This window comes from Poecilia latipinna, unplaced genomic scaffold (assembly GCF_001443285.1).
Source record: "Poecilia latipinna isolate Pla-1442-1.1 unplaced genomic scaffold, P_latipinna-1.0 Scaffold202, whole genome shotgun sequence".
Classification (NCBI taxonomy): Eukaryota; Metazoa; Chordata; class Actinopteri; order Cyprinodontiformes; family Poeciliidae; genus Poecilia; species Poecilia latipinna.
Genome location: NW_015112818.1, coordinates 182587 through 206847, shown reverse-complemented (window position 1 = coordinate 206847; position 24261 = coordinate 182587). Strand labels below are relative to the sequence as shown.

Genomic DNA, 24261 nt, shown 5'->3' with positions numbered 1-24261 from the left:
CTTTGCTGTTAGTCTTGTTTTCTGCAGGGTTGCCGTTAACTTCTCTGAGCTCGGAGTCTTTGCTTCTACTTGTTTGGCTCTCCCTCACTGTAACAGACTGCGTCCTGTGACGAAGAAACTCTCCCTCACTTCTTTTAAAGCTTTCTTTCTCAAGGCCAGGCCTTGTTCTTTTATCATTTCCTAGTGTGTATCTTCTGATCTTAGGAGTTCCCTTCTCATCATTTTTATTTTCATTACCTAAGTTCTCTCTACTGAAAGAATCCTTTATTTTCCTGTGATGCGCTTGTTGATTTTCCATCTGCTGCAGGTTTGATACCGATTGAGGCCTAAGTCGAGCCATCTTGTGGTCAACAGTTTGTATTTTTGTATTACTCATCTGAGGCATTTTGCTCCTGCTTGGCGTTGCCTCCTCTGACTGGCTCACAGTCATTTTGGGACTCTGATGTTGCTCTTTGGCTTTAGGAAATGTCTCCCCTGTTTTCTTTGGGCTGCTTAACTCTCTGGAGTCTGTTATGGACCTGGTTCTCTTGGAGAACTTGGATTGATCATTAAGAAGGGGAGAGAGCCCGTTGATCTTCTTTTCTGCCCACTCATCACTCTCTTCCAACGAGCCCAAACCCCTGCTGTGACGGGGCTCATGGCCTTGCAGGGATTTAGTGCTCCCGCTACGAGAATGTTTCAGTTTGCCTGATAAAGTTGAAGAAAAAAAAGCGGAAGCCCCAGTGGGATATGGAGAGGACTGAGGTGATGTGTCAGAAAGAAACACCTCCTCAGAATAGCTTGTGGGTGATATGGATTTTTGATAACATCGATCTGAAAGAGAGACAAATGTTTTTCTTTTTTACATGTCAGCATAAGAATACCTCCATGTGGCATACAAGAATTTCATTTTGAGTATGTAACACAGAGAACTTCAGTCACTCAGGTTAGTAGAAGTAGGAAAATGTGAGTAAGAAAAGAATTACCAAGGTTAAAGAGAAGAGACCAGCGTAAGCAGTGATGGTGTTAGTGTTGGTGCTCAGTGTAATAGCACGTAGTAGAGGCTGTGTTACCTGCATCAGGGGCAATGAAAGACCCAGAAGAAGCAAATGATTAGACAACAACAAAAAAGATTTATTAAATATTAGCTACACACCAGTAAGATTTTTTCACTTGTAACCAGTGAGCAACAATAAATATTTAATCAACAGCTTCTGTACAAGTCTTTTAAAAAATAAATTACAGGTGCTTCTCAGTAAATTATAATTTGATAATAAAGAAGTTAATTTGTTCAGGAGTAAATTTTTTGTGACCCTGAATCTCTAACGATCTCTTAAACTGAGTTTTATTCAAAATCCTCTGAAGAATTAGGCTACTCTGGTTGCCTTTGCATTTTTTACAACACTTTTTCTTTCACTAAACCTTCTATTAATGTGCTTGTATTCGGTTCTCTGTGGATAACCAACTTCTCTAGTTTTGACCTTTTGTGACTGAACATCTTTGCAGCAGGTATTGAAGACTGATAAACAAATGTAATAGTGTGTGAGCTATTAGCTGTAAGCCATAATATTTAAAATAAAATAGAATAATACACTTAATATATAAAACACTGTTTATCATGTATAATGCAGCTGAACTGCTAAAATAAATTAAAATATTTTTATTGCCATTCTAACATGGAGGTGCACCTGCAGTATTACGGAGGGCTAAATCACCGTTTCTTACTAGAACCTGTTTATGTTATACATAGTTCATCTGTGAATCATCTGTGTTTTTAGCTGGCATGACACACACTTAATTGCATCTCAAATGATATGTTGTGTGATGCTACAAGATATTAAGTCTTCAAGCAATTGCGATACTCTTTGATATATAACAATTATCAGTTGTGATTAATCTACTTGTTTTTCCAGTCAAGTTCTACTATATTTAATTAAATGACACAGAGCAAAACCATCACATTGTAATTTCTATTCAGTTTACCGAATTACCAGGTCCAGTTCATATCCAGTAACATTTGTGTCATTAGAATGCTTCATACACTCTCTGTGACCTTTATCTTGTATCTAAAGCCCAGATATCTCAGGGCGTAAGCCTCTAGTGCAGCGAGATTCTGTCCAACAGACTGAAAATACCATCGGTATGCAAAGTGTAAAATCATGACACTGACACCTGAAATATACCAGAAAACACATGTTGCATTCTAAACAGTCTTTTGTGATATATTTTTGTGATAATATTTTGCTGACAATGCGATGGCAAATGCATTTCCTTTTTATCACTTGCGTAAACTGAGATTGTTATCTGTGAAGAAACACTTACATTTCAATTTAATGTTACAGTTTGTTTAAAAATAAAGACAAAGACTATCTGGATGGATGACAGGAGGTGAATCCTCATAGAAAAAGGGTTTTTTAAAAAAATCACAAAAAACTGTGTATATGTCTGTTAAGCAGAATAAACCCTCATTTGTCTTTGTGTATCTTCCAGTTTAAGGTCCAGGAGAGAATCAGCAATTGTTCCTGGGAGTTTTGCTGTTGGCAAAGTTTGAAAAATTGAACTGTCTCTAATATAAATCCAACACCAGTGCCTTGATCATCACAAGCTCATATGGCAGGGCCTAACTTTGTTATTTGGAAATACAATAAAGTAACCTTGAGGCTTGAATATAAAATGCAGGTAAATATCAGTCAATGAAAATATCATTGCTTAATAAATTTACTTTAGCAGCTCAGTTCAAAAAGTGAAAATCATATATATGTTAAAAGGAATAATATTTGATCTGCACTGACAGGAAAAAACTCGACTGTTGCCCAGTGATCCAAACTCCTCTTTTTAGATGAAAATACATTTTGCTTCTCAGTTAGGCCCTACAATGCATTAAATTGTTCAGATAAAGAACGTTTTTGATTAAATTCTAATTTATTGTGATGCACTTGTTTGAGCAGAACAAAGTAGATTTATTCACTCAGCCATGTTATGGATACCTCTGTTACCTGATCTCATCCCACTGGGCTTGTTTGAAATAAGCTCGACTAAAGAGTCTAAACCAAGCAGACTCTCAATGCACAAATGCTCTGGGAATGTTTGCAAACTGCACAGAGAGAGATTACAGAAAGCTTTCCCTAAATAACTCAGTGCTGCCAAGGTGGAAATTGCAAAGCTGTAATTTAAGCCTATGGCGACAATTTAGAAGAAGATGGAACATTAAACATTTATGCTGACTTGAATGATGGCATTTGGAACTAGTGCTTTAATGTTCACTGACATTTTTATAAGAATCCAATGAATTAAACTAGAGTTTTCATGCAAAACTTTGCACATTTTTAAAAACATTGTCATTTATTAATACAATTCAACCGAGAGAATAAATACTTAAGTTCCCTACTCTCTACTAATGCTTTTTCACCCAACATGCTATTAAATTGCACAACAGAGTTCTTCAAGGCACAAAGCCTGTCCAAGAGGAAAACTGAATATATCACTCACTTCCGTCCTGGGCCAGGCCTGCGCCAGGTCGCAGCAGCAGCACCACTTTGTTTCCTCCAGCTTGAATCAGATCAATTGCCCGTGTATGGGAAATGCCACGAGCCGGCTCCCCATTAATCTCCACTATCTCATCTCCAACCTGTCAGCAATGCAGAAACACACCAATGAACAGCTAACGTACTCTGCAGAGTGTTTGTGCACACTGAGTCTCATTATCAGCGGATCTAAATTTTATGCTGCTTGCAGATCCAGCTTTATAACACCCTATAGGCACTTTCTTTTAGTGAAGATGACAAAATAACTCTGGATAAAGCCTGTAAACATGTCAGGCTGCTTGGCTTTAATCAACGCTGACATTCTTCACCATCCTTTGAAAGGCAAAGTCATGACCAAGGATCACAGTCTGGCAGACTGTAAGACTGCTTCACAAAAAAGGCTCTTAGTTTTTTTTTTTTTTTGCTCATTTTAGAGACTCATTCAAATTTTGATAATGTAATAAATTCTTTCATAATTGTAAATGAAATTATGAGAGAAAATATATAGTGCCACCTTTCTGGAAATAAATTTAGTTAGTTTCATCCCTTTTTCATTATGACCTTTCTTCTCGTAAGGTTTAATTTATTCACCAAAAATTGATTTATGCAGTTTTTCTCTCCCAGCTCTGTGTTGCGATATGCAATCATATTTCACCCTTGAGAAGATGATTGTTCTAATCAGATGAGGAATCCATGTGAACTATAATTTCATGTTGAAACCAGAAAAAACTTGCTCATATTTAATGTGAAGACTAAGGTTCCTAGACTACTTACATGGATTCTTCCGTCCAGCTGAGCTGGTCCATCTTCTGCAAGCCTCAGGATATACAGGCCCATATTGTACTCTGTGCCCCCGCGCAAACTAAAACCAAAGCCTCTGGGGCCTCTCTCCAGCTCCACAGTCAGACAGCCCTCCAATAAAGAAGAAAACTCTCAGAATGCACTTAAATATAACATAAAAATGCAGTCCAAACATTGTGCATTCATTACACACCTTTGTGCAATTTGTGGAGTTTAAATACACTCAAGATATTGATAATTACCTGGTTGGGTCCTGTCACACACAGTGTTCCCTGCTCACCAGGTGGAAGAGTTTTATGGTCAGACCAGTTGACTCCATCCCTTTTGTCCTCCATGTCCAGGTTATAACTAAACAAACATTATTATTTATGATTACTTATTCAAATGGAATGCATCAGGAGACCAAGTCAAACAGCCATTATGTAAATTATAAAACTGAACGTACTGCTAGATCAGGGGTGGGTCCTCGAGGACCGGTGTCCTGCAACTCTTAGATGTCTCCTTGGTCCAACACATATGAATCCAATAACTGAATCACCTCCTTGGTGCAGTCAGACTCTCCAGAGTCCTGCTAACGACCTCATTAATTGACTCAGGTGTGTTGAAGTAGAGCTGCATCTAAAAGTTGCAGGAGACCGGCCTGGAGGCCTGGAGGTGCCCACCCCTGTGGTAGATGCTTGCTGGGAGGAACAATTATAATGGGTATAGTGTTTTGTATTCGTTCTGCTATAAATGTATAATTATCATGTCTCTTTAGCTGACAGCATGTGTCTTTAGCTGACAGCTCTCAGCTTACTGGAAGTGTGCTTAGATTTTGTGCCTTATTTTGTAGTTGGGGTTTTTTCAGATTAATATCTCACAGGTTATTGTAACAGTATTTCAGTGAAATTATAAAACCTCAAATGTATGTATTTTTATTGAACAAAAGTAAAGTTCTTTTCTGTTTTATTACTATTCATAACTGGACAGTCATCTTTGCATGAACAGCGAATAACAACTTTTGCTGCAATAGGATATTTTGTGAGTTTTTTTCTTTCTTATCTTTCCTTCTGTATCTTACCGTTCATCATGAAGAGCTGACCTTTGTCCAATGGGCCTGTGTTGAAGAGCTGGACTCTGTTTAGCTGAACTTGCTCCCGATGGAGGGCCCTTATATTCTGAAATAAATTAGTATCATACTGATTAGTGCCTAATAATTAGAAAAGCTAAAAAAAAAAGTCATTTCCAGCATGAAAATTAATGACTTTAGTTGCAGAGGTTTAATTTATATTCATATCAACCAAAGACTAAAAACTACATGTTGCCAGTTAGAAAAAAGCAAACTAAGTCTATAAAAGCTGCATGCAAGTTGAAATTATTTCAGGGCAATATATTTGAGCAGCTAGATTGAATTGTGCAAAAAAAATGTCATGTCACAAAGTTAAATGTAAAATGAAATTAAGAACTTGAAAATTAGAGTTAAAAGTACATTTATCAGCAGCTTTGATGGAATGATGCTATGAATGACTGGTCTGTAGTCAGTATTACTGCAGCCTTCCGCACCAGATACTGAAAGGTCCTTGGGCAAAATGCTAGCCACTCACATCGCTCCTATTCTGCAAATCAGTGTAAAAGGTTGTGTGTGAATGGTTGAATGAAGCTTCTAATGAAAAAGCCTTTTGAGTGTAGGGCGAGATTAGCAAAGCGCTGCATAACGAGCATCCATTCAGTGTCCATCACCTGCCTATGTTGGACATCTGAAGGCACCATTATTTTTAATGTTTAATGTTTTAAAATAACTTCTCACATCTAAACAAGATCTTTCTTTCAAAAACCCATCCATGTTTCAACAACACAAATAAAATTCCAAAAGTATTACAACAGCATCGGCATCGTAAACGTCCTGAATAACTGCATGCCACAGATTTCTTTGATCTGCTGTAAATATTCAGCTCCTTATTAAATAAAGATGTCAATAAAAAAACAAATCTCCACTTAGGGTTATAAAAAAAATTACATCAGCCAAGAACAACCATTAAAACTATTTTCAGTTCCACAACACGTCCACAGTGTTGCTTGAGTGTTGTTGTTAACATTATCTTTTTAAAGCCACGTTGCTGACATCAGATTTAAATTGAGGATTTAAATACAAAAGTGCAATCTTAGTTCCAACATTTGATTTTATTTCGCTACATCCTTTTCATGTAGCAAAAAGAATACATGAAAAGTCATTGGAGTCATTATTCCAAGATGACATAGACTCCAGGTCATTTTCTTTTTACTGTACTTTAGTATTACATGGAGTTTGAAATAACCTTAGAATACAATGTTAATGTATTTAAATATTCTGATTAGGTCAAAGCTTGATTACCTTAATTAACATATAAACCTGCAATAACTAATTTCTCACTTCCAAATGTTAATATTAAGGAACCAACTTTAACATTGTGATAACAAAAGGCAGGGATTATTATTAGTTTTGTTTTTTTTTCTTTTCTGTGCTTAAAAAGATATTCACCGTCTTCAGGAACCACAGTGAGAGTGACGACAGTGCCAGCCTCCTTGATAAGCTGAACAATGTCATTGTGAGAGAGCTCAATGATGGAGCGGCCATTGACTGCCGAGATACGATCCCCAACGTGGAGCAGGCCGCAGCGGTCAGTCGGACTGCCTTCAATGATACGTCCAATTTTGTGAGGGATAACTGAAATGACGGATATGAAAAGTAATGAGACATTCAGATTCAACTCAGGTAGACACATAAGATTTATCTAGTATATAACGATATTTTTGATTCACATTGATACTTACAAGTTCTACATTTATAAAACTTATTTATGTAAACATCCAGGTTTCAGATTTCAATAGATTTCTCTAAAAAAACAATGTTTGATGTTTGATCCTCACCACCATATGGGGGTTTGCTCTTTGATGTGAGGATAACAAAGCCAAAGCCCTCGTTCTCTTTGCGGTGAAGTGTGATATCAAAAGACTCGTGGTCCAGAGCGCTAGGCATTGGCAGGCGAGGTAGCTTTGGAGAACCGTTCACCAGCACAGGAGTCATTTCCTGAATATCTTCGTCTGTTGCTTCTGATTTGAAATAAAACAGATTTTACTGCATTTGTATTTTATGCAAAAAATGTTTTAGAATGTTTTTGGTTCTATTTTACAAGATTTAGTACTGTAGGGAATGTTGAATAAGAAAGAAAGTCAAGGTAAAAGCCAAATCATGATGATGTTGATGCAATTTTTGATATGACCTCTCAAATAAATTTGTGCCTTTATACTAACCTCTGTAGATGACCTTCCGACGAACAGTCAGCATGACCTGACCGTTACGGGCTGCATTGGTCATCAGGTCCAAAACTTGCTTGTGAGACCGTCCTTTGACCATCACTCCGTCGATGCCAATGAGCTCATCTCCTGCTCTGAGGCGACCGTCCTTCTCTGCAGCTCCGCTGGGCACGATGGCCCCGATGTAAACCTGGGGAAACACATTCTGATGTTGGGTTAGGAAGGAGCTAATGGGAAGGCAGAAAATGTTGCAGCTGTAAAAGCTATGAGACAACAGCTAGCACTGCCACTTTGTCAGAATTTGATTTCAGTGCACAAGATGCATCTTGTTTAACTCTTAAAATCAGATAAAGAATGCTTTCCTACAAATGTACAATTCAGAATCCACATTTTCTTAAAGACCAAGACTTAAGTGACTTCAGAGCTCGAAGAGATAAAATGCAAATTATGAGTGAGTGGTATGATAAATTCTGTCTTCTTTATAATTATAATTATCACAACAACATGATACAATAACTGAGAAAAAATAAGGCTGATGTACAAATGTATTAAAATGTATGGAGATAAAGGGCAATAGCAGTTGCTGACAGTATTTATTGACTCCATCATGTTAAATGAAAAATAGTATAGTGTTCTACTCTATTTGTATTTTTAAAGCTCTTTTTAAAAGTTTTTTTATGAATGTTGAAATCCATATTTGGATGTTTTTTATGGATTTTCTGATGCCCTGTATACTTTCAAGATCAATTAAAATCACATTTTCAGTCATGAAAGAATGTTTTCTTATGAAAAATGTGATCTGTTCAAATTTAAGATAATTACATTAGTGTTTTATTCATAAGCATTTTTTTTCTAGTTTCAGAAAATGTAACTGTGAAATGCATGAAGCTCCAGCATAATGGACATAGTCTTGCAAACCAACTTGACTACAGAGCTTTGAATTTGAGAGAGATACAAGCACTGGTCAGGTATAACATTATGGCCACCTGTTTAATGCATTGAGGCCTTTTGATGGCAAACCAGGCCTGGCCTGTTGAGGTATGTTGTCCAACAGACCCCTTCAGCTGTGCTGCAGTTCCTGGACTAAGATCTTTTAAATGCTGTAAGTTACATTATGGAACCTCCATTCATTCTTTATGAGAAGCATAAAGATCTCAATTCCATCAATTCGATTTGACTGAGTTGAGATCTTTTTGCTTTGTGGAAAAATGCATTATCCTGCTAAAAGAGGCCACAGTTGTCTGGGAACTGCACTCAGCCATCAATGCGATGTAAAAAAAAGTAAAACTCATGAGACAAGGCTGCATTCTTCCATTGCTCCACATGGTCTGGTTCTGGTTCTCATGCTCTCTTTTAATGGTAAATAGTGGTCCTATACACAATAAACGATGATGCACTAAGTACCTTCACACCTCCCTATCAGAAACAACATTAAGTTCTTCAGCTGTTTGAGCAACAAATCCTGTTGGACTGGACCACACAGTACAAACCAGAAACACCACAAAATAAAAGCAGTTTTTTAGAAGTCATCTACCCATCACAATATGGCACTGGTCAAAGTTGCTATAGTCTATAAACTTGTCCATTTTTAATGTTTCTAACATAACAGCTTTGAGTACATTTGCTCTCTAATATAACTCAGCTACTACAGAAACAGCTTCCTCAATGAAGACATAATCAGAGCCTCATCTGCCACAATGTTATGCCTGGTGATTGTAGAGCAAGGTCTTTTGAACAGATAAAGGAAGGCTGTTAGGTATTTTTCAGGCACATAGTGACATTTTATAGCACAGTAAAAAAAAAAAAAGATGTTAAAAAATGCTGTATATATCACACATAACTGAGAGGAAATTTGATTTTGCCTTGAAATTGGCCTTTGCCTCTTTAAGAGTCTGCCACTCTTTCCAATGCTCCCCCCTCAGCAGAGAGTAGGAAATATAGCATAGGGAACACATAAATAATGTCACCAAGACTCTAACCATGATTAAAAGTACTATATTTGTTTTGAATTAGTTAATTCTTACAATTCAAACAATGACATAACTTAAGGAAAACAGAAGTCTGGAGATGTACATATTTTTTAACAGCTTTCCATATTTTTTTTTTCAAAGTAAGCTGGATTTAAAACTTACTGGCTGTTGTGGGCCTTCTCCTCCCAGAACCCGGAAGCCGAAGCCTGTTTCAATGTCTCTCTTCAGAAAAACATCTATGTCTTTGGTGTGAGGCTCTGTGAATGGGAAGAATTTCACTATCACTTAGTTTCAGTGTAGGATCACAGCGGAAAGTATGACAAAACAGACGATTGAAAAGCAGCTTATATCAGTCAACACTCACGCCTGCTCTCCAGCAGGGCTTTGGACTTCAGGTACATCTCTGTGGCATCTCTCTTGGGCGAGTCGGATGAACGTAGGGTGCTCGTGTTGGAGTGGTACGGCAAGGCCTGGGGGGTTGCGTCTGCGATGGTGTCCAAGGTTTCTGTGCTTGCTGTCATTTCCTGTCTCTGATGACATACACAGGAGGCATCATGACCACATGCTGTTTTATGATTAATTATTACACTAAAGGACAAGCTTTGTGTGTAACTTTTTGTTGTATTGTTGAATTTTATTATATCACAAACTTTTAATGAAAGTTTGAGCACCTCATTATCTTTGACAAGTGTCTGGGCATCAAACAGTGTTAGATAACAAAAGCTGGAAAGGTCACTTTTAATATCATACACCAGTTTTACCTCCATATTTCTTCTATTGTTTTGAGGGTTAGACACTGGGTTCTGAGCGTAATATAAAATCCAAGAGAGAAAGTAAAGATTTCCCCAAGGCTGCGATAGGCCTTCTCCGCATGAAAAGGGCACCCTCTTTATCTAAAACTGTTGTATTAATAATACTGCCAAATCTAAAGAGGCTCATCCAATCCTCATTACCACTGCAGTCCCCAGACAATAGCCCAAAGCACATGAATAGCGAACGGAGGTAATTAAGACTGTTTTTGAGAACAAACAAAAGAATGTGGGCTGAGAGATAATCAATATTCAAATTTATTGCTATCATTTAATTTGACGCAACAGAGGCTTAGTGGTTAAGCTGAAGGACAAAATGTTTTGAAATCAAATTGAAGGATATGTCTCCATGGGGAAACAATGGGTAAGAAAGAGGGAATAATGCATTTTTACTCACAGGCTTCAGAGTCTTTACAGGGGATGTCTGACCTGTAGTAGCAAAAAGACAGACAAAAAGAAGAGTTTGAATTAATTATGTTCATATTTGGAACAACAATTCACACCAAAGCTCCAGCAGATGGCACTGTCTCTCTGACTAAGAGATGGTGGCAGGAAGTGTAAAAATAAACCAGTGAGCTACTCAAAACTCAAGAGGTGTGCTCGCTAAAGAATGCTCCATTAGCGAATATTTAGCCATCCATGACATTAAAGATATGTATGGCATATAGTGTTGATTCATCACATTCTGAGCTGAGTACATACTGCACCCCAACCGTGGAGCTGAGAAAGCAGGTAAAGGTTTTCGTGTTTCATGCATATAATTCCACAGCTGATAATTCTTCTTTCTGCTTTACAGTACACCCACATGTTTCATCTAATGCACTCAGATAGTTCCCTATAGACCATCTCGCACAGCCCCGCTCCCGTCTCCCATCCTCCTCAACTCTCTGCATTAATTGAATTAACAGATACTCCTCTGAAACTTGCAGCCCTCGGGGCAAGAGTGAAAACTTGGCCTCATCTGAGGTTAATGGAGCCTGATGCACTGTATAGAAGAAGATATTTTTATGCAACACTGTAAAAATCCCTCATCCAACATCATTCTCATCAAAATCTGACAATGCAACGTTTGCTGCACACCCAGAACACACCCTACTGCACCCTGCTTTTATCTCCACCCAACTGCCTGATCTTTTTGTCTTCAGCGAAACTCACCAATAATAAAGACACTGTCCAATTGTGAGCCACCTCTAAGCTACAGGCCATTGTCTAATGAGTGTTAAAGAGGACATTAGCTGTACAGTTTAGCAGGCTGGGTGAAGCCAAGCCCATATATACTTCAACAGTGGGATTCATGCAGTGGAACAGGACATGATGGTGGTGGCACAGCAGTTAGTGCAAGTAGCATGGGTGTTTGGGCAATGAGGGAAGACGGCTCAGGCGTGGCTTGGGGCAAGAAAGACCCAGAGGACCTCCCCTCCTTAGCAGTTTAGCCATGGATCTTTTAGAGGCCACAGATAAAGAGGCATGCAGAAATCCCCTGCGCTCTGTTGATGATCAAAGCCAATCTGGGGTTCACCGACTCGCGCAGTGAGTCCCTTAGGCGGCCACGGAAAGATGTAGGAGACATTTGAAGGGTGCCTTCCCTCCTCCCTCAACTATGTGGAATCAAGCGCATCCCCACACTTATGTAATTCCCTCTCTCAGACTTGTAACAGAGGCATTTAGCCCCTTTACAAGTTGTCATAAACACAGGCAGATTGAGTCGAGGTGCAGAGGATGAATATTGGAGAAGTACTTGGGATATGCAAGAGGTGGTAAGAAACAAAACTCTTAGGAACTGGCTTTAAACTGCGCCTGCAGTAGTCACAGTGGAGAAGTTGGAAATATTTAGCAAGAAGAGGATGCAGCCTCTCCAGTGGAAGCTTTGAAACACACTGCAGACACAGTGGCACACTATTACAGTGTAAAAATGTGTTATCACTCAGTGCCCCTAAACTAGCCACAACACCACCTCACCTCCCATTAGTATCAGCACTCTGACCTCACCTCCAAGCAGCACTGTAGAAGTATATCAACAATATCAACAAATTATATTAGATCAAAATTATGAGAGGAGAAAAAAAAATGAAGGCACAAAGGTGGTGAAAACAACACAGAAACACAGAGACATCTGTGTTCAGAATAGCAGCAATCCAACATCTTTAATCCGATCAGTCATGATTTCTTGTAAAGATTAGAATTTAGAATTCCGTAAATAATTTACTAGTATACTAGTAAGTGATAGCATACCAACAGACGTGTATGCTACTGATTATGCATAACTGAATCACCAAAAGAAAGAGGCGGGTTCAAAATGATGGTAATGTGGAGCTCACTCACTTAAGGAACACCTGTCGAGTGTTTCTAAGGTTTCTAGTGACCCCCATTTTAGAACAAGAGAGTAAATGTTTTATACATGCTGGTTTTTGTGCTTTTCCACTCAAGAATCAGAAATAATTTGGTTGTTTTAGACAATAATCCAAAACCAACCAACACTGTGAGTGTTGGAGTGCTCACAGTAACCTGTGAGCACGCCAAAAATTAGATAATGTCAGTGTGAAGACCAAGCTGTTGGCAAGAAGACCTCTGAGAGTCTCATTTAAAAATTAGATAAAGTGGAGGTTAAATTTTGCCACAGAGCACAAAGAGAAAAAGCACATCATTTTGTTCCCTGCTGAAACTAAAATCCAGGCCACAGCACACTGTGAAGCATCGTTTTTCAAGCATCATGGTATGAAGATTTTTCTTACACTACGGTGTCAGGCCTGTTTATTACATGTGAGGGGTCATATGAAAGAATACATTAAAATACACAAAGAGGCAGCAATGCGTTAAAATGTGTTTCAAAAAGACAAACAGGTTTCTCAGGGAAAACCAAGAAAAACAGAAGAATGGTGCCACAAGTTGATTTAATCTGTGCACATAGAAACTTGGGTTATACAACTAAATGTTGGTTCAGGGCCATTGCAAGACATTTGACCTTTACTGACTTTTGTAAACACAATGCTATTACTTTTAGCACAATTGTTTATATTGGGCAGTACGTTAACCACACCAATACACTTGATAGAGGTTTTTCTTTGAGCTCAGAAGCATTCACCCATTTGATGTCCACTCTGTGAACAGTTGACCATGAAATACATACACACTTTATTTGTCTGTGAAATGAGGAAATTGGAGAAGTGGAGAATAAAATAAGAAGCACTAGGTCATAAAAAACACATAAAGTCTTTTTTTTATAAGAAGAGGTCAGGTAATGGACTGAATTAAAACAAGTTAAATTCTGTTCAGGTTGTTTCTCAGGATCACTTTAAAAGATTAAAGGAAGGTCTAACTGCCTGGAAGCAACATTGTAATAAATGAGGAATGACTCAAAATTTCTGTACAGTATACTACCTAAACATTCAGATAGGCAGATCAGATACAGAAACATATGAACACTTTAGTCTCTCACCTCCTCTCAGTACCAGCACGCTGACCTCACTGCCCACAGGAAAGTCTTTCAGGATGTCCACCACTTTGGCATGACTAAGACTTTGAACATTTTGCCTGTTGATCTCCTTGATTACGTCTCCTTTTTGCAGCCCACGGCACCACTGGGCATCCAGAATCATTTTCACCTTCTGGCCCAGAGGACAGTCAGCAATGGCAAACCCAAATCCTCCAGGCCCCTTCACCAGTGGTACGCTCACCAACTCTGGTTGCAGCATTCCTGTGGCCCCCTCTCCCTGGTCGGGCTGTCGCCCGTTGGGCAAGGCAGCTACAACAGGCCGACCGCTTGCGTCGGTGGTAACATAGTGGAGTTCCTGTGAAGAGCCATGCAGGACGTCGCCTTTGACTAGCAGTGGTTGTCCGTTAATGAGCGGCACAGCTGTCACCACCTCCCCACCGTGGAGAGGCTGCTGTGGCTGAGTAGCTGGTGGAGGGGGTGGAGGAGGAAGGGGGTCGTCGTTGTTCAGGTCTACATCCGGAGGCAGAGGGTACCCGCGACAAAGAACCATGTCTACGTATTGGTTGATGGGGATGGACTGGAACATCTGCACCACCTCTGGATGGGTCTTTCCCAGAACACATGTCCCGTTAATTTCAACAATCACATCCCCTGTGACAAATGAAAAAAAGAAAACAATTAAAAGAAATACTTTTTTTTTCCCTCATGTTCCATCTAGGAATTACTTCTCCACATCATTTTGAAAAACACTTTGCATTTTCTGTGTCAGATATGTGGTTCCCAAATCTCCTCATCTCTTACCTTTTTCCCATTTCGGCAACTCCCTTTACTGCTTTAATTTCTTTTTTATCTCATTCACTCATTTTTATCCCACCCACGCTTACTACATTGCTCACCCGAGCAGTATTCCAGTGTAAATGAAAAGAGCTGTGAAAGAAATAGATTTCTGTCACATAATACTATTCAAATGAACACACACACACCTTACCAGACTGACAGCTCCTGGTGTCACAGGAACCAAAGTTAGAATAACTGCTGATATAGTCCCTATGTGTTTGACAGACAAATTACTGTTTTTTTTATTGCACTACTGAACCCATGGGACAGGGTTGGCTTAAAGAAATATGAAAGAAGTAAAACTAATTCAATAAAATTGTTTTCATACAATATTTAAAAAAAAAAAATCTAAATTCCAGATTTTTAAGCAGCTTTTTGAAAGGGATCATCAAAACAACTGCTAAAAGCATTTAAGACAACCAAGAATTTAAAAGAAATAATAATCATTTTGGCCCATATTTCTTTGGATAATATAGCAATTAATTCATATAGGAGGATCCTTAAGCTTGACTTACCTATTTGGCAGTCAAATGTACTGCACTTCAAATGTACCATTTGAACATTTGAAGTACTGTACATTATCACAATTCGATTTAAAGTGAAAACTTTGACTAGGTCACTCCAAAAGCATCAGGTTTTTGCTCTTCAGGTAAAGTCACAATGATGACCGGACATTTTCCTTCTGGACTTTAAGAATGCAGACTTAATAGTTGTATCCATTACTGCAATTCATACAGGTCAAGAAGCAAAGCAGCTCCAACCAGGCACACCACCACCTCCACTTTTGACTGTTGGTATTTTTCTTAAAATGCTGCTGTTTTACATCAGATATGACAAGAAGCACAGAATGTTCCATTTTAGTCTAATCAATCTAAATAATATTTTCCTTAAAGCTTTTTTTTTTACCAGTCTCTTTACAATTACCAAAACATGAAATCTTTACGTGAAGACAAGTGAGGGCTGCAATGCATTAGGTGTTGTTTTGGGTTATTTTGTGACCTCCTTCATATGTTGTGAACACACTCTTGGCGTAATTTTGTCAGGCTAGCCACTCCTAGAAAAGTACACCAGTGTTCCCTATTTGCTCCATTTATGGAGAATGGCGCTAATTTGATGAAATCCTAAAGCCTTATTAATTGGTTTGCAATCAGTTCCAGACTTTTAAATGTTTTATATTTGTTTTACAATTCGTTTAGATGACTTCATTTCTTCATGACTTATCATGAGATTTTAATGTGCATCTTTTTGCTGGGTTTGCTCACCAGAGCCCATCTTGTTGTCCTGGGCAGCAGGGCCATCGCTGAGAACATTTTTCACCTGCAGAAACTCATCTGTACGGTCGCCTCCGATGATAGTAAATCCAAAGCCCTGGGAGCTTTTCTTCAGAGCTGTGTGGTACATCTCCCCCTTCAGCTGGCTGGGGTCTGCTGTAAATCCAAGCATACTTCCCTTACCTGTGTACAAATTGCACATGTAAAACAGTTGGTGACGCATTTTTAAGTGCAAGAAATGATGCACAGCAAAAAGAAAGTGTGAAGAACTGCAACCTCTGCACAGTGCAACACATCAGTTACACTGTGCAGACCAAAATATGAAAATATTGACATTCCTTTTGAATGACTGCGAAATCCAACCATGTGTGCTCAATCTTAATTATACACACTGTGTGGCAACAAAATCAACACTTTAATCAGTCATTATCCAAATAATAGACATGATGTATGTTTAAGCACAACAAACCCATCAAAACGTTTTTTGTGTGGCCCTGTTGAGAAAGAGGCCCACACACAGATGAAGTGATAAAATTATAGCTTTTGAAGCTAATTTACTTGCCTCCTTTCATTATAAAACTATAGAGCAGAACATGCATACAGTACCTCTGACACTATCTAATTTAGCGTATTGTCCTTTTATCCCCTGCTCTATTTAATAAATGACTGAGGAAAAGTAAAGCTCTGAGACTGTTGTGATTGCAGGGTTTATATAAGTTGAGTAAGGAACACGTAAAGGTCAGCAGCGACATCAATAAGAACCAGCAGCTCTGCTGTGGCATAAGCAATACATTACACATCCAACTCTCAGGGTTGCACTAAGCTGATCATCTTCCGTATTTAGCAGTACTGTAGTATCAGCACTTTAGATCATGGACACATTTTTTCTTTCTCTGGCTTGTGGTCTGCAGCCTTGGTGCATTATTGCTGTTGCTCAAAAACAGTAAAACAGTAAAGGAACCCAGAGAAAAAAATCGTTGTCCAGCTGCATTCTGGAGTAAAAGACAGTGTTGAAGATGTCAGATACAGTGTCTGGGAACAAAATTCATCCACATTGAACTTCCTCTGTCATGTTACAACCACAAACTTCAAAGTATTCTGGTGGGTTTATATGACAGTCCAACACAGAAAAGCACATAATTATCTAGTGGAAGAAAAATGATACATGGTTTTCCATTTCTTTTTATAAATAAAACCGTCAATAGTCCAGTGTACATTTGTATTCAGCTGCTGTGACTCAAAACCCCTTTTGCTTTTATTACACCTGCAAGCCTTTTGAGTTATGTCTTTTCCAGCTCTGCACCTCTACAGACTGACATTTTAAAATTTCTTCTTTGCAAATCAGTTCAACCTCATTCACACTAGATAAAGAAGAGACATTTTCAAATCCGGACACATCTTGATTCACAAGTGAATTTTGTGCTGAACTTTGACTGGGATATTTTAACACATGAATATGCTTTGATTTAAGCCATTTCATTTTAGTCATTGATGTATTTTTAGTATCAAAGTCATGATGGAAGGTGAACCTCCTGTCTCAGCTTCAATATTATTGCCGTTTCATACAGGTTTCATTCCAAAATTGCTATTTATTTAGCTCTATGTGTATTTCTTACAACCAGTTGCCTCACAGTGTTTTGTATGGTGATCGAAATGTAAATTCAGTCTAATTAGGCCAGACCGGATTTGTGGGATGCACTAGTAATAATTGTTATGTCAACAGATTCTACCATATGAGCTGGTAATGTAAAACGGAGAAATGGAAACTCTACCAGAGTGACCATTAATGTGCCTGGGTCCTTCACACAACAGCTTTTCTATACTGAGATTAAATTTCATGTATTGTGTATGTGATATCATACGTACATGGCATTCAATTACAGCTATCTCCTTGAGATGTACTCAAGGAGATTAACTGGTGACGTCTGAGGCAAGTGGTTGCACTCACATCTTAGGAATATCAAAGAAAAGGACTGGAAACATATGCATGCTACACCTTTTATTGAACATAAAAGGTGTCCACCTCAAAATTATGAATTGCTTTGTGTGGGTACTTATAAATCAAAATAAAATACATGGAAGTTTGTGGTTTTAACATATAATGTGTAATGTGCAAAGCACCATGTGAAACATTCAGTGGGAATAAATACTTTAGAAAATTCTAAATTAGCTAACAATAAATACAAAAACAAAATTAAATGAATTTAAAAATGCAATAATACTATCTAAAGCTTTCTTCTAAGACCAATGTCTCAGGTAGTTTACATATTCGTGGACAAACATTAAAGGATAATATGTCACTCCTCCTTCCTTTAACAAAGCCAGCATTAGTCTCTCCTAAGCCCCATCACTCCTACTGAACATGTAAGCTTGTATATACATGTCACGAATACAAAGACTACAAGCCTGAAGCATTAACTTGAATAAACCTGCGTCATACCTTGCTTTAAATGTCAGACAAACAAGAGAATCCATTACATTTTTAGGTTCCCTACTATTGGTGGACCAAAAAATCTCTATGAAAATTGGAGGACCCCACAAATTTGTGATTTAAGTTAAATTTCAGAATATATGCTTCAACTGCTACCAAGATGGAGGTGATAGCTCCATATTTGTGTTGCTTGGTTTGGGTATATCTGTTTCCCTGTCCTGAACTTGCTTCAAATTAGTACAAGCTTTTCCACATTTAGTTCCCAACTTCCTGTTCTGGCTGGTCTAAATAACAACTCCACACCTCCCTCTCACTTCCCTCAGCTTTTATAAATACTCCATAACTTTCAGAGTGTGAGAGCAATTTAAATGCAGACACTCTCAAATTCTCGTATGGTTCACCAGGCTAAAAACATCCGGGGCCGACAACTGCAAGTGTAAATTATAACAGCCATTGAGGACTCCAGATGTCCGCTGCTGTTATGCGGATCATGCAAAGCTTATTGACATAATTATATTGAAATGGCTTGATGAACTCTTTTTATCACTTCTCGCAAGGAGTCCTGAAATATATTTTTGAAAGGACATATTTGTATGAACAAAAAAAGGCAGATGTAAAGAAGGGTGACAGAGAAGGAGACAGAAGAAGGAAGTGAGTGTGAGTGGTGCAAGCCTGGACTCGAGTAGGATGGTTCACAGAAAGTCTCTTGGCTGAAATATGGAGATTGTAAACAGAAGACAAACAAAACAGTATTTCCACCTTGTCAAGCAGCCACGCGGTCTGACTGCTTACATGTGAGAAGGCAGGGGAGTAAACCTCCATCTTTCTTTATCATATGTGAGAAAATATCCACCGACAACTTTATTAGGAACACTTATTCAATTGCTTGTTATCACATGGTGAATCAGTCAATCACACTGCAGGAATTCAATGCATTTAGACATCTAGATGTGAAGATTTGCTGAAGTTCAAACCAAGCACCAGAAAAAAAAAAAAAAGATTTAGGCCACTTTGAATGTGGCATGGCTGCTCCAGATGGGTTACTCTGATAATGTCAGAAGTTGCTGATCTATAGGGATTTTTATTTGCTTTATTAACTGAAACACAGCCAACCAAATCATCAGTAAGTTCTGCAATTCCACTCTTTTTTGTTACAATATAATAAAATAAAATCCATTTCAGAAATTGAAAATGATTTGTTTTCTGGTCTGCTTACTAGCATTTTCCAATTATTGTTCTTCAAAGCGTTTTTGTGCACTCCGCCATAATGATGCTGTACATTTTACATAGAAAGTGTATCGATATTAACCAGCTGTCAGCCATTGGGTGTCACGTATGTAAACAAACCTATACTTTAAAAAGAAGAAAAAAAAAAAAAAAACAAGGAGAAAAGTTTCTTGGTGTGTGTTGTTGCCTTAGGTGTAACCGCCGACTGCCGATGTCTTGGTTTGATCATAGGAACCGTCTGAAAGCTCAGCAGGTTGTGTAATCAGTAATCAGCAGTGAGATGGCGTTTACTCAGTCCCAACACACCTGAGCAGAGAGACGCCTGATTATGCTTGGCCTCTTTAACGGGATGTTCCACCAGCTGTTGACACATGCACCGCTAAAAGGCAGCCTCCTCCCCTTGCATTCCTTCTTTTACGGCCCTGAAGCCCTGCCAGCACTAAGAGCACGTCTCACTTAATACTGATCAGCAGCTTGATCTTCCATAACATGTCTATTGTAACGGAAAGGTTTTGTTATGTTTATCAGGCAAGAAAAAAAAAAAAGTAGAAGTGTCATAACTGGAGGCCTTACAAAAAAATGACTAAAAACTAAAAATGTTGTTCATATATGACGTTTCCTGATGGCTGAAGTGATGATTCTCTCTCCATTGTTTCTGGGAAGTATATTCATCAAAGCAGGCTGGCACACAGAGCAAGCAGAGTAAATCAAACTGCTTTCATATTTTAATAAATTAAGCTAATTCCAGAATCCACAATGATCAAAGTGAAAACAGAAAAGGGAAAGGAGTGAAAAATAACCATAATGACACCAAAATTATTAATCAGTAAATTATTTTTGACTTATTGAAACAGTAGAGTTAAAAAAGAAGGTTATGTTTATTCATAAAGAACGCTCATAAAAAACTGCATGAAGTAGTCTGGTCAGCTTAGATGAGTCAAGTTTAACAGGATTTTCCAGATTTATAAAAAAAAAAAAAAGACAGACAATGGTCGTGCACGTTAGAACTTGTGCTGAACTAATTATAAGTAGACATGAATGTGCAAGTCTTAAAAACCTGAAGGTGTTGCCAAGGCTTAACAGGTACATTACAAAAGTGCAATATCTTGTAATACTTTTACAGAATGTTGTCACACCCTGTTCTACTGTAGAAATGAAAGGACGAACTTTGGAAAAAAAAATATTAAAGCTTAAAGAAGCATTTATTTAATTTCCAGATTATCTCAATGTGGGAGGAGGGGTGGGAAGTGCAGCATTACAGCAAGTTCTCACAACAGAAAAATCTAAGAGATCATCTGCTTCAGGCTCTACAATTTTTTTTCAAATGTTTAAAGTATATTGCTGTGGTTTATTTGTTGCAGATGCTTAAGAGAGGGAAGCCTTCATAGTATTCCAGCCTGGGAAGTATATTCGCAGGTTGGGAATATACTTCCCAGCCACTGTTAAATACAGGCTAAAGGTAATGAGCTACAAAGTGATGACAGAAGATGCAGTTATGGAATAATGATACGACAGTGTTGCTGAATTTTGTTTACTGCAACAGGGAAGACAGCAGCTGGAGACTGCCTATTAATACCAGCTCATGCCAAATCTAAACAAAAAAACCTCATGGCGTTAAAGTCGCATCAAAACGTAATCCTCCTTAATTTGTGTCACGCTCCACCTCTGGAAATATCCAAATAAGTCTATCTGTTGCTTTTTAAAGTACGTCTGCTGACAGACATGCAGACAAGAAACTGGAACAAGCTCAAAACCCAACTGGGAATTAATGTAAAATTCATGTTAATGAACTGAACAACAATGTCTTTACTGCCATCATTTATTATGAGCAGAGTGATGTGGAGCACTTAGTCTGTAAACAAGCAAAGTGAAAAACAATTTTTAGTGACTAAATTACATAGGGAATGTATGCAGCAAGCTCCAAGTCGTTTTATGGTGTAGATGGGTAACATTACAGTTTAGGTATTTTTAATCTTATTTTAAAACGTTGCTATGACAAAACTTAGTATATATCTTATTATTTTCTAGTAATTACTTAAAGTAATGATTAGGCCATATTTTGGCTCTGACATAGTATGTTCCTTCAACTTTCGTTGCTGAGAAAGAAACTAAAACTGTCATTTCAGTGAATATGTGCCCGTCTCAGACAGTGGTGCATTTTATAGGTTGGAACAACAATGTTTTCTTTTTTAATGTAGATGTGGAACATGTTTCTACCCAAATGCACTTTTCCATATTTCTGCTCCTATGGGATGTAACATACCAGAGAGGCAATCATCCTGCAGCTCTGCTAAGTCATTATGGAATCCCAGACTGTTTTAACAGAAACACTGTCTGCATTGTTGGCTCTGCCATCTATCATTTTCCTCATTACTCTACTCCATTTCTCTGTTGATTAAGTCAAGGGAGACCTGATTCTGATGTAGTCTCTGATTTAGGAGCAGTTTAACACAGGAAATGGAACAGCACAGCCCATGTCCAGAATACATGCATATGGAAGATGTAGAACAGGCTGCAGTTGCAGCTCATACTTCACCTAATCTCCCCCAAATTCCTGAGTGTGACTTGCTTAACAATGGCGCAGCTATCACTGTAGACTGTGCACATTTTTCTACAACACTTTTTCCTTCCACTCAACTATACAATAATATGCTTGTAGCACATCATATAATTATTTTTTAGCCATGAAATGGTGTGATGCACCCTTCTTGTAGAGCATGACAGTGACTGCCTGTCTTGGTTTGATATAATAAATCATTTATGTGTTAAAAACAAATTGTATTGTTTTTGTGTAATATTAAGATTTTCTGAAAAACTGAATTTTTGATTTTCTTTAGCTGAAAACCATATCAAAGCTAGCATTTTGTTTCACTCAAATTCAGAGTGAAACATATTACTGAATTTGAGTTTTACTTTTTGAACTGAATTTCTGAAATAAATTTTCCAGTTTCTGTAGGTATAGAAAATAAAAAATGTAACAAGATGAACATATCTGATGTTGTTACCTTGAGAAGATGCAGTTGCAGCTTGCTGAATCGAAGCAGTATCTTTGCTTAGCTTCTTCTTTGCCTCCAGAACTGGGTTCTCAAACTGGGTCCTCTGATTGATGTGGCTGAAACAAACATGTTCAGTTTTAAGTGATGAATGACTCTCAACCATTTGCATCAGTTTCTTGTGGAGGGATGCTGAAGCAACACCGCCACCTTTTACAAACGGAACACATGTAGAAAACGACTGGACTGTATCACATTGTTTTCTGTGGAATGGCTTTTAGCCACCTAATATTCCAGGAAATGAAGCTCAGACTGTGAGAAACATCCTGTTCCTCAACAAGAAGGTAAACAGCTTGTTCCCCTCCTGGCATACAAACCAGGATCATTGTTTCAAAGGGAACTCATTTCAAACTAAACACTGGCAGCTACAAGCTCCATCAATATGACATTGACTTTCCATGTCCAAACACTGCAAGTTTCTTCCTCTTGTCATTTCTACCTTGAAGGTTTTCATCTGCTGCCTGAGCAATAAAACAACACGAGCTTTTCCCTTCCGTTTCATCACAGCAGCGAACAGGCTCTTCCTTCAGCCCTCATTCTGCTGTTTGAATGTGTTCTGGTTAAGAATCTCCCCATTCCCTTTACCTCCGTTGTTAATGAAATGCTAAACTCAATGGCTTCTTCACTCATTTCCAACTGTGATGCTGAGTGCAAAAACATATAACACACATACAACCATCATGGAATAATATACTCTCCAAGTATTGCTCCATGTACATAAATTGACTGACACATAACACAGTGAGAGTCCAATCAATGTTGTGCTTACAGGCAGGCCACAGCACAGAGTTTCACTTTGCCACCCACTGATAAATAAGAGGAAAATCCTTATCAAACGCTTTCAGGTAAATGCTTCCTCTCTGCATGTTACATAACTCAACGTTTTCTCACCCAAGATGACGCTACAGCCATTTGTTTTACTTTTAGACAGAACAGATTCTTGCCAATTTGCTCTTCATAAACACAAAGCAGTAAAATCATTGCACGTGCTCTCATCCTTTATGTACATCTGGGTATAATAGGATCTAAACAACAAAAAAGAACAAGCCAAAAAAAAAAAAAAAAAATTTCAAAACAGAGGATTAATTACACTTACTCAACGTAGTACGTGCCATATTGTGGGTCATCAATTTCCTCCCAGCCATACGGAAGCTCTGGACGAAGAAAACAGTGTGTCATTATTTTGCAAGAAATGCCGGTAACAATCGGGAAGGACGAACTGAATAAATAGACAGAATATTTATGACATGTCTGGGAATTGTAACCAGTTCAGCATAATGATCAGGCACAATTTTACACTGTCAGATAAAAAGTTGATTATTTTCAACCCCTATTGGTTTTTTCACTGTGGATAACAACAGTTCCTTTACCAGCTTGAACAAGCATCATTACCAGGGCTTTTGCTTTTGTTCTAGTGTATATTTAATACCCTAACACAGTGGAACACAAAACCTGCCTGTTTCCTGAACTGTATGATGTCTGGACTTTCCCATACTGTTTCTACTTGACTTGATATTATATTTGCATACCATTTTTTTTTAACAAATAACTATATTCTGGCACCTTTAGGTGCACATTTTTCTTCCTGATTTCTCTTTCAGACACATTTGATTTTTGCCTTAAAATAGATCCACAGATTATTGCCAGATAATC

At 38.1% G+C, this 24261-nt stretch overlaps 1 protein-coding gene across 3 annotated transcripts in view; it reads right to left on the bottom strand.

The window, feature by feature from the left end:
- magi3b (membrane associated guanylate kinase, WW and PDZ domain containing 3b) overlaps positions 1-24261 on the bottom strand; it is a 152212-nt gene that overhangs the window by 957 nt on the left and 126994 nt on the right. The window contains exons 7-22 of one of the 3 annotated variants that reach the window (XM_015031306.1): positions 23705-23762; positions 22561-22667; positions 15889-16080; positions 13793-14440; positions 10754-10785; positions 9912-10077; positions 9710-9804; positions 7575-7782; positions 7191-7373; positions 6802-6987; positions 5365-5461; positions 4547-4652; positions 4278-4415; positions 3469-3607; positions 966-1052; positions 721-813 (exon numbers count right to left, since the gene is read on the bottom strand). In XM_015031306.1, coding sequence (XP_014886792.1) covers positions 1006-1052; positions 3469-3607; positions 4278-4415; positions 4547-4652; positions 5365-5461; positions 6802-6987; positions 7191-7373; positions 7575-7782; positions 9710-9804; positions 9912-10077; positions 10754-10785; positions 13793-14440; positions 15889-16080; positions 22561-22667; positions 23705-23762 — 2402 coding nt within the window. In that variant the 3' untranslated portion in view covers positions 721-813; positions 966-1005. Of the gene's footprint in view, positions 814-965; positions 1053-3468; positions 3608-4277; positions 4416-4546; positions 4653-5364; positions 5462-6801; positions 6988-7190; positions 7374-7574; positions 7783-9709; positions 9805-9911; positions 10078-10753; positions 10786-13792; positions 14441-15888; positions 16081-22560; positions 22668-23704; positions 23763-24261 lie in introns of all 3 variants that reach the window. The other 2 variants (XM_015031304.1, XM_015031305.1) reach the window with 2 other exon arrangements.